The 10,667-nt window shown below is 37.9% G+C and overlaps 1 protein-coding gene across 1 annotated transcript; it reads left to right on the forward strand.

Moving 5' to 3' along the window:
- The first annotated feature begins 1,712 nt into the window (after positions 1-1,712).
- On the forward strand, positions 1,713-10,408 carry plbd1b (phospholipase B domain containing 1b). The gene is made up of 11 exons (XM_049464777.1): positions 1,713-2,928; positions 3,304-3,527; positions 4,877-4,956; positions 5,246-5,387; positions 6,164-6,304; positions 6,444-6,588; positions 7,734-7,934; positions 8,122-8,262; positions 8,960-9,145; positions 9,238-9,344; positions 9,421-10,408. The coding sequence occupies exons 3-11, from the start codon at positions 4,877-4,879 to the stop codon at positions 9,595-9,597; spliced, it is 1,320 nt and encodes a 439-aa protein (XP_049320734.1). The 5' UTR covers positions 1,713-2,928; positions 3,304-3,527; the 3' UTR covers positions 9,598-10,408.
- Positions 10,409-10,667: the final 259 nt, after the last annotated feature.

Consider the following 10,667-nt stretch of genomic DNA (forward strand, 5'->3'; position numbering starts at 1 on the left):
TATTGAAGGCTTCAGCGTGTCTCTGTTTAAAGGTCACCTTCCGCGAAAATCCGATTTTTCTTGTTTTTTGTGGAATACAGTAGGTCTCTCCGAGTTGAATGTGTACACCTGCACATTAAACTGTTTTGCAGCCCCCATTGTCTGCAGGAGCTAAGCAAAGAAATCCCCCCTCCCCCCCTCCGAAAAACGGGTGAATTTTGAATTATCTTTCTGCCTACGTAGGCAGAAACTCACAGACCAGCCCACCTTGGCTCGAGAAACTCCCAGAGGCGGAGCTGAAGCGACGCAACATCACCGCTCATCAGTTAAGTGCGGCGCGGTACGCTGACCCCCATAGGATTCAATAGTGTCTAGAGCGGTAGAGCGGTGCGTCGCTGCCGCGGAGCAGAGCGGAAAACGGCGCGTTTCCCCGCCCATAACCACGCCTCCACCGCGCTACCGCTTACCGCGGGCAAAGTTCAACATGGTTCAACTTTGACCTCGCGGCAAGCGGTACCTCGGCAGAAAACGCATGACGTGAACTCACGCGACTAGAGAGAAACTGTAGTCCACACAACAATAAACGTGCGCGAGAGACTAATAATAGCGATTAGTGAATCCCCTCAGCTGTACATCACTTCCCTACACTCATTTAAAGATAACAGGAGGAAGAGCAGAATCAGAGCTTTGTTCTGACGCTGAGAAAGAAGATACAGATCCACAGAGGCTGTAGAGACTCAAAACTACAAAACACCGGCCGCAGAGGTGGCGGGTTTTTAGAAAACTCCGCCTATTATCAGCAGGAGACGCTTGGCTTCAGCAGCAGCCCAACGCAACAACAACTGGCCAGGGTCCAGCGGAGCGGCGGCACAGCGGAATACAGCGCGGTGTACCGCGTTCAGTGTGTAAGCACCTTTAGGAGGTGGGAGGCAGTGAGCGGCAGAGCGGTGGAGGGGCGTCGCAGTGCTCCTAGCCAATCAGAGGAGAGATATTTGCATGCTGTTTGCATGTATGAATATTCATGAGCAAAGCTGGAATCCGGTCATTTTGGACACACCCCTAAAACAGTCCATTAAAAAAGAGCTATACAGAGACACCTGAGCACTTTTTTTTTTACAAAAACGGCTCACATGTCATTCATTCATACTAGAGACCACAACTAGACATTTTAAAATGAAAGAAAAAACGACGGAAGGTGAGCTTTAAACACTGAACTGTGCTGCTATCTAGTGGCCATTTTGAGCCCTTTTAAAAAAAACATTTCTTTACAATGTTTGTGAACGCCCCTTAAAATAAAAGCCGTCCGCTACCTTAAAGTGCATCCATTACTGATACTATAGTCCCTGTAGAGCCATACATCCTATAGACAAGGACTCAACCCCAGGGGTAAATAATCATGAAACTATTGCCATCATGCCTAACGTCAGGTGTGGGTTAGAGGGATTAAAATCTTCTCAGTTTTGAGCTGTGGATCAGTTGAACTGTGCTCTCTGGATTGATGCTGATCCATCCAATAGGCTACTTTAAATGAACTTATATCCGTGATTTATTTTCTGGTCTATTTTTTTTTAAATAAGGCCAAAAATGGTTTACCGTTAATTAAAGTTTTTAGTAGTTGAATTGTCTGTTAGCCTGTTGAATGTGAGTAGTGCAGTTTAAAACAGACCAACAATATTGCTTATAAATCACTGTATTTAAGCTTTTAGATTTTCTTTTTTGTTTAAGTGCATGTTTAATCACCAAGCGGCGCCATCGAGCAATATTTTGAACCTTCAGTAGCAGTGAATCATTTTCTGAAGCGAGTGATTCAGTGTTTCAGTGTTTCAATATAGGATTCAGAAAGCTGCATTCAGTACGCCGACCTTCCTAAAACCTGGCATTTGTGGATTCGAGTCTGCAGTGATTTCGTTCTGCTGTTCTTAGAAGCTGAATTTGTGGAAACTATGCTCGTGGATCTGCTCGCATCGAATATCTTCAAAATCTTTTATATCAGTATTAGGACTGAAGTGCAGCTCCACTCTGGAAATCATCAGCAGAGAAGCAAGTCCCTGCTCCTCTTCTCCTCGAGCCAGCATCAGAAAGTGGACAAAAAGTGGTGGACAATGACGCCTGGACGCTAAAAAGAGGACAGTGAAGAGTGGACAGTGAAGTGTCGATACTAAAAAAGAGAAGGGTAAACAGTAAAGACTGGACGATAAAAAGTGGACAATAAAGAACATTCAAGAGTGGACACTAAAAAAGTGAAGAGTGGATGCTGAAAGGTGGACAGTGAAGATTGGACACTAAAAAAGGGAAGAGTTGATGATGAAGAATGAACACTAAAAAGTGGAGAGTGCACAGTGAAGATTGGACACTAAAAAAAGTGGACAATAAAAAGTAAACAATTAAGGGTGAACATTAAATAGTGGACACTAAAAAAGGGAAGAATAGATGCTGAAAAATGGGCTGTGAAGAGTGGACACTAAAAAGTAGGGAGTGAAGAGTGGACAGTAAAATATAGATGCTGACAAGTGGACAAAACCAGTAGATAATGAAGAAAGAACAGTGAGGAGCAAAGAGTGGACAGTAAAGAGCAGACAAAGAACAGTCTGGGCGATGTAGAGTGATAGAGAGGTGTGAACAAGGAATGGACACAGGAGTGTGGACAACAAAGAGTGGACAAAAAAACAACAATGAAGAGTGGACAAAGAAGACTGAGCAGAAAAATATGGACACTGGAAAGTGGACAGTGTAGACACTGTAACAGTGAATCGCAGACAGAGAAGAGCTGGCAGTGATGATTGGACAGTACAGAGTGAATACTGGACAGTAGGAGTAGACAGTGAACAGCAAACAGTGATGGTTGGACAGTGAAGTGAACTTAGATGAAACAGTGATATAAGAGAATGGTGTGTTTTACAGGGGGAGTACTTGCTTTGTGGGCTCTGGTAACCTGCGCAGGAGCTCAGCGTAAGTTGTTTTATAAATGTTTTTAATGATTTCAGGCAAAACAGATTAATTTCAGATTTAAGGTAATTTTTTTTTTTTCAATTCATAATGTGTTAAATAAATGGCAGTTAACAGTTATAGTGAAGGTCTAGAAGGTAAAGTTTAGTTCTGGATGACAAAGACATTTTCATTTTCATATGACTGGTTTGGGTAATTGGACTTCTCAATTGGGTCGGAAATTAATAAAAAAAATTATATTAAAACATAATTTGGTGTCTAATGATAATTTGTAAATAATTTTAGGGGTTTAATATAATTAATTAAGAAATATGATGTATTCAGTAATCATGTAATAGTTATTGTTTGCTTATATTATATTGTTTTTATTTTCATCAGAACAAGTTGTAGCCTCTGTTTCCTGGGAGCCAGTGCAGCAGAGTGTGTTGCTGGAGGAAGTGTTGAGGGAGGACTCTGTGGTCTATGGCTTCTACAACCACAGCCTAGAGCACACAGGCTGGGGAGTGCTGGAGCTGCGTGCAGGCTACGGCCAGACAGAGCACAGTGATGACATCACCTACTTTCTGGCTGGATACCTCGAGGGCTACCTCACTGCCCCATGAGTGAGCTCCTCACTTAAAGTTTTACATCTCTAAACTTGCCACTTGTCACAATTGGTCTTAGGGATCAGGATTATATCTGGATGAAGCCAAGACACATGATCAAATCGTATTTATTAAATTAGATTTGATGAGATGACTGTCCACACTGTTATTTGCAAGTGATTAGATCAGATTTGTGTGTGCAGAAATTACAAATGTATCTGTGTTGATTACTGTGGTCATTGTCAGTAACAGTGTCTTGGACCCCCACTCTTCCATCACTCTGGAGGTTTTTGTTTGTTTTGTGAGTGACACAAAAGACACATTGTGCAAAAGATTCCTAAGTCTTACACACAAAAAATACGAAGTAGAATTTTAGAGAAACTATTACTCACTATATTAAATATTATTCACAATTCTAAGTAAAATATATTTTATTAAAATATATATTATATTTATTTGCATCATGGGCATGTGCCCTGACCCCCAGCATCCATTTGAAATGAACTGACTGCTTCGTAATGAGCACATTTAAATATTACACAGTCTTACACAGTGATCAGATTTCAGTCCGGTTAACCATAATAACATTTGACTACAAAGTGTAAATGCATGTGGCCACAATCTTATCAGGATGCACTTCAGAAACTAGACCAGGTGTGCAAAGGTGTCAAAAGAATTCACATATATTATTCAGGTGGAGGTATAGATACTAGAGTTTAAAAATACTCCTAGCTTTTAACCTAAGGAAAAATGCCATTACAAGGACAAAAGCTTAGGCCAGCCACAGGGGCCTATAGTGTACTACCCCACTTCCCTAATCCACATTTTTCTAAAAGCCATAATGACTATAATGTTATATTAAAATGTTAATGTCTGCTGTGTCTTTGCTGGAGTGTGACGTGACATGCAGGTGTGATGGATCACATATCCAGATGGAGGGATTTATATGAGGTTAAAAACCTAAGGTATCTTAGGTTTTTGTAGGAGTAATGAAGCTATTTTTAAAAGTAGAAATAATAGATAATTCATAATAAAAGATAATAATGAAATGTACATAGTAGTAAAAAGTTGACTGAAAAATAATTATTCAAGTAAAATATAGATAACCTACATTTCTACATAAGTAAGATACCAAATAATTTGTACTTAGTTACTTGACACCTCTGCCTATGTGTGCTCTCTGTTCTCCTTACTATGGATGTATAAGGTCAATGGAACATCAACATGTTTTTAAAGGTAAAAATGCTACATAATGATGCTTTAATTTACGAGGTGTTCCGTATGTGACCTATGCGATCAAGTGGATGATGTCTGGTTTTTAATGCATCATTTATGAATTGAACCATTTTTTTTTCACTGACAGACAGATGGCCAGCCACTATCTCAACATGCACTCTCACTTAATAAAGGATAAAAAGGTTCTCAATCCTCTAAAGAAGTTCTTAAGGTAAGTAAAATCCATTTATTCAGATCCTTGTTTTTATTGTAAAAGTTTGTATAATATGCTGTGTAATTTAAGCAGTGATTAATAATGTTACACTGTATGTATTTGAAATCATTGTTACAGTTGCTGTAGCAATCTAGTTCAAACACGGTTATTAAATGCTTATTATAAATCTTCATTTTACATTTTTCAGAGTAGATTGACTGGATTTAGGTTTTTTTTATCTGATGCTGATCTTTCAATTTGAATTCATGATCACAGAACCTCAGCTTTCATCTTTTCCATTTCTCAGTGACCAGGATTCTTGGGCTCGGGAGCAGGTGAGATTAAATGAGAATAATGATCCACTTTGGCAGCAAGTAGGGCTAACACTGGCTCAGTTGGATGGACTGCATGCTGGGGCTGCACACTGGGCCAGAAGCAGACATAAAAGGGTCAGTGTAATTACATTTTCTTTTAAACTGTTTTCCCTTCATTTTACCAGTAGTCATCAACCAGCGCATGTCTGCAATTGTTTGTTTGTGTTTGCTTTTGTAGTTTTGCTCAGGAGTATTCAAGTATTTGACACTTACTTTGGCTTTATCCTAATTCAAATCTACCAGTAGTTATGATGTATGCAGGTCCTCATTGGATGTAAAAAAAATGTCACATGTAACCTCCCTGAGCACTTTATTAGAAACACTGTACTAATACTGACCTCATTTGCTCTCAAAACAAGCTGTTTGATACATCACTTTGAGATTCGAATTCATGTTGACATAATTGAAACATGGTCTTCTGTTGTACCCCATCTGCTTCAGGGTTTGATATGTGTTTCTGTTTACTGCAATAGTACAGAGTGCTTATCTAAGTTACGGTAGCCTTTCTGTCAGCTCTAACCAGTCTGGCAATTCCTCATTGATCTCTCCCATCAACAAGCCATTTCACCTCTACAGAACTGTTGCTCACTGGATGTGTTATGTTTTGAGTACTTGAAACACTTACACCAGGCTGTCTGGCACCAACAATCATGCCATGCTCAAAATCACTGCAATCATCTTTCATCCCTATTCTGATTGGCTAATTAGTTAATTACCCAAATTAATAGATTTACAGATGTTCCTAAAAAAAGTGTAAAAATATTTTTGTTATATTTCTATAATTTTGCCTCAACTTCCAATGTAAAAAATTACTAATCTGTAGGCAAATCAATTCTTTTTTAATCCATTAGCCTCTGTCAGTGTTTGCGGTTCAGTTCCTTAATGCTATCGGGGACCTACTGGACCTAATCCCTGTTCTCAGAAGTCGCTCCAGCTTCTTTCTTGATTCCTTCAGAATGCCAGGAATGGGCCACTGCTCCGCTCTCATTAAGGTCAGAGCTGAAGCCTCTCGTCTGCATTTCCTCTCGAGTTTAGAACTAAGCAGACTGTCCACCCCATTCTTATAAAAATCTTTCTGAAATTTTTGTATCTCACAGTCTGAGCTGAACTCTGTTGTCTTCTCATTCTCAGATGTTACCCGGCTATGAGAATCTGTTGTTTGCTCACTCCAGCTGGTATACCTATGCTGCCAGCATGAGAATCTACAAACACTGGGACTTCAAACAGAGCAACAGTCACACTGGCACTGGCAAGGTGTCCTTCAGTAGCTACCCTGGTATTATGCCATAGTTTATACTGGCTCTTATATGTGGTACAACTGTATCTTATGTGGCAGAAAATGACAAAATCTAATTTGTCTATTCTAACATTAATATAATCTAACATTAGTTAGATATTACTTACAAAACATCTTACAATGTTTTGTAAGTAATAAGTAACAAATAATACATTAATCTAAAGTGTTTTAGCAATATTTATAATGGCTTCACACAACAACTTGTACATCTTTAGTACAGTAAAGTCAGAAGAAATGTTCCTTATGTCATAGGGACTGGTATTAATACCAGTATTATTAATACAAACACAAATAATTATTGTTTTAACATAATTTCAACCAAAATAATTAATAAGCCAAATATGTTAAAATCATCTGCATTAAAATAAAATTTAGACCACAAAGTACAACAGCAGATATAACCATGATTGAATTAAATGTGTTCAGGTATGCTGACATGCCCAAAGTCATGGAATAAGGTTGAGTCTTTTTTATATATTTTCTGACTCTTTAAAGGCTAATAAATGAGCTCCTTTAAGTAGCAAGGAAATTGATAACTGGATATTTTGGTACAGAACCATCGTCCAAATAACCTGTGAAAAATAATCTATGTAAATCACTTTTCACTTTTTTTTTTTTTTTCAAACTTTTCTGCTAAAATTTCCTTCCAACAGACTTAAAGCAGTTTGCAGCAGAAGGTAGATCTACCAAGTATTAGTCTGAAGAGGATTTATCAGTTTAGCATAGTTTTTAAAGATATGCTGACAAATAATACATATTTACGTTTTTACACAGTACCTCTGTTTATGTGGCTCACTAAATATTACCTTTATCAGCATAAATAAAAAAAATATATTTTTAGTTCATGTTAACCTTTATCTTTCTTCTCAATAAACTTGCAATCCAACAAGTGTTATTATTATTATTCTTTTTTTTTATAAGTTGTATAAAACTGAAAAGCACAATTGGTTTTCAATTAAAATACAGACTAACAATCTTTGTTTGCAATGTTTATAATTCAGGCAAATCTTATGACTGAATTCTTCAATGACTGTATACTATGTATGTGATTTTTGTGTAAAATAAGCTTTACTTTTATGTATAATTTGCTTAACTATTTATGTGCAACATCTCGTGTTTAACAGGACTGCTCTCATCTTTGGATGACTTCTATCTGTTGGGTAATGGACTGCTTATTACCCAAACCACAAACAGTGTGTTTAATACCTCCCTGTACGCACTGGTAACCCCAGAGGCCCTGCTTGCCTGGCAGAGGGTGCGTCTCGCAAACTCTCTTGCCCACACAGGGGAGGAGTGGGCCCAGGTGTTTTCCAGATATAACTCTGGTACGACTGTTATAAATAATATGGGCTTTATACACAGACACACGTTTTTGATTAATAAATTATACATTATACTAAAATGTTGCTTGACAATCTGGCAGTTATGAAAGTTAACCAACATTATGTGATTATTTTTGAGCTGTTTTCTTGGATACAGTTTTGTCTCAGGAGATTACTTTCTGTCTCACAGGTACGTATAATAACCAGTATATGGTGGTGGACCTGAACAGGGTGTTGCTAGGCAGGGAGATTAAGGATGGCGCTCTGACTGTGGTGGAGCAGATACCAGGGCTTGTGGTGTACTCGGACCAGACACAGGCACTGCGGCATGGTAGAGAAAACAGTATATTCTCACACACACACACACACACACACACACACACACACACACACACACACACACACAGTCCCATATATGCTGCGTTCCAATAATAATAACTTTTATCTCATGATTTTTATTTTTCATGCATGTCATGCATTGCTACCCACTGTGCTGTCCACTGTGGGTGGTAATACATTCTATGACATATTCCAGTACATATGTAATATTGCAGGCTGAGGAATGTTCAGCGCCTGCACAACTTCGGAAATGTAATGTCCCATCCTTCTGACACCCAAAATTAGGCAATCAGTCAAACTCTGATCATTAATGTCACCTTTAATAAACACACTAACCAGTGTTCAGCCTCATTCACAGGATAACACTTAATAGTTAATACAGGTGTTATACTGGTGTTCCCAAGCCATCTCCTGATGTACAACTTCATAATCAATTTACATACTGCTATCCCATGACTTTTGCCATGTAAATATAATGTCTACTGCCCATTTCCTTTGACAGCATTTTCATACCCTGACATCACTCTAAATGCTTCTTGTTTCTCAGTCTTTTAGAAGCCACTCAAATTTGAGTTATAGGCCACAGCCAAAAGGCTGTTTCCTCATACAGTCTCTTTAAACTGCTAACTAAAATATAAAATATTAATATGAATGTGTTTTCAGGTCCTCTTTATATACTCTTTCACCAGGTTACTGGTCATCTTATAATATACCCTTCCACTCCGATATTTACACTTTGAGTGGTTATGGGGTGATGTGGGAAATACACTGGGAGGACTTCTCCTATGACCTTTGTCCCCGAGCCAAGATTTTTCGCAGAGACCAAGCAAAGGTCACAGATCTGGCCTCCTTGAAGTACATAATGAGATACAATGGTGAGTCCTCTGATGTTTATCTTTGTTATGTTTAAGTGAATTGTATTGTCTTATTATTCAGTCAAGCAAGTTCATGAGTAATGTTGTTCCAGATTACAAGAACGATCCGTACTCCAAGAGACACCCGTGTAAGACCATCTGTTGCCGAAATGACCTAAGGCTTAGAAGGCCCTTTCCAGGAGGATGTTTTGACACCAAGGTACAAAATTCCAAAGACCTCATTACAAATGTTCATATGTTGTCTTTTGCAAATATTTCTCTTATCTTCCTTACAGGTCACCGATTATCACATGGCCAGGAAGCTTGTGGCTGAGGCTGTAAACGGTCCCACCACTCAAAATGGCTTGCCACCTTTTACTTGGAGTCGTTTTAACCAGACTGCACATCATGGGCTTCCTTTGATTTATAACTTTTCCTTTGTCACAATGCAGCCTTCTCTGTTTCTCCCCTAAAGGCAGATGTTTGCCATAGGTGTCAGCTTGTAGGAACACAGACAAGAGTATAGACATAGAAACAATGATTCATACACTTTGGGAATCTCTCAAGTAAAGCACTGTGATTTTGTACAGTACGTTTGAAGAGCTCTTGTGTGCAAAATGTATTTAGGGAAAAACAATAATAGTTTTACTGTGTACTTGGTTTACCTTAGACATTTTAGCAATTCCAGACAGCCACATCAATGGATATGTTTGTTTTTATAAAACCTCATAAATGTTATTTATTCTAAATAGATATATATATATTTTTGTCATATATATTTTTTCCTGATTCTGAAAATAAATAATTTGTCCTTCCTAATAGTTTTTACTTGAAACTGAATAAGAAAATGGACTTTAACTTTGGCACAGTACAGGTTGAATTGTTGAAAATATACCATAAAATAATAACTTTAAAGAACAAAAACACATCTCTCAGTCAGTCACAGAAAAACTATGTCAATATAAATGTAGTTGCTGTCTTGAAAAATTGTGACACTGCCAGATTTTCAATCTATGCAGAGTAATAAGAGAATGTCTGTAGATGTAAGAGAGTGTCCAACTTCAGTCGTTTAAAATAATTTTCAGAGGCTTTTCCAAGACTCTTAGTGTGGCATATTTAGCATAATGGGGGTAAAATGGCCTTTTATGATTTCCGTTTTAGGTTTTATTGTTTAGCTACACCCCCTGATACATCATACATTAATTAAAATGTATTCATGAAATATAAAAAATACTTTTAGCTGTGAAACAGTATTTGCTCCCCCACAGATTTATTTTGTCATACTTACATTTTTAAAATTAGCAAAACATTTTTTTCATTTTTTAAAATATTAAATGATAATTTAATTTATTAAGGGGAAAAATAACCAACCTGGCACTATGTTACAAAGTATTTGCCCTTTAAACCTCATAACTTGCTTGGCAGCTGCAATCAAGCATTTGGATAACTGGCAATAAGTCTCCCCTTGTCTCTTCCCATCCGATTTTTTTACACATGGAGTGCTTCGGTTATAGTGCTACCGGCTGATAGCAGCACTCATTAA

Source organism: Astyanax mexicanus, chromosome 15 (genome assembly GCF_023375975.1).
Source record: "Astyanax mexicanus isolate ESR-SI-001 chromosome 15, AstMex3_surface, whole genome shotgun sequence".
In the NCBI taxonomy this organism is placed as follows: Eukaryota; Metazoa; Chordata; class Actinopteri; order Characiformes; family Acestrorhamphidae; genus Astyanax; species Astyanax mexicanus.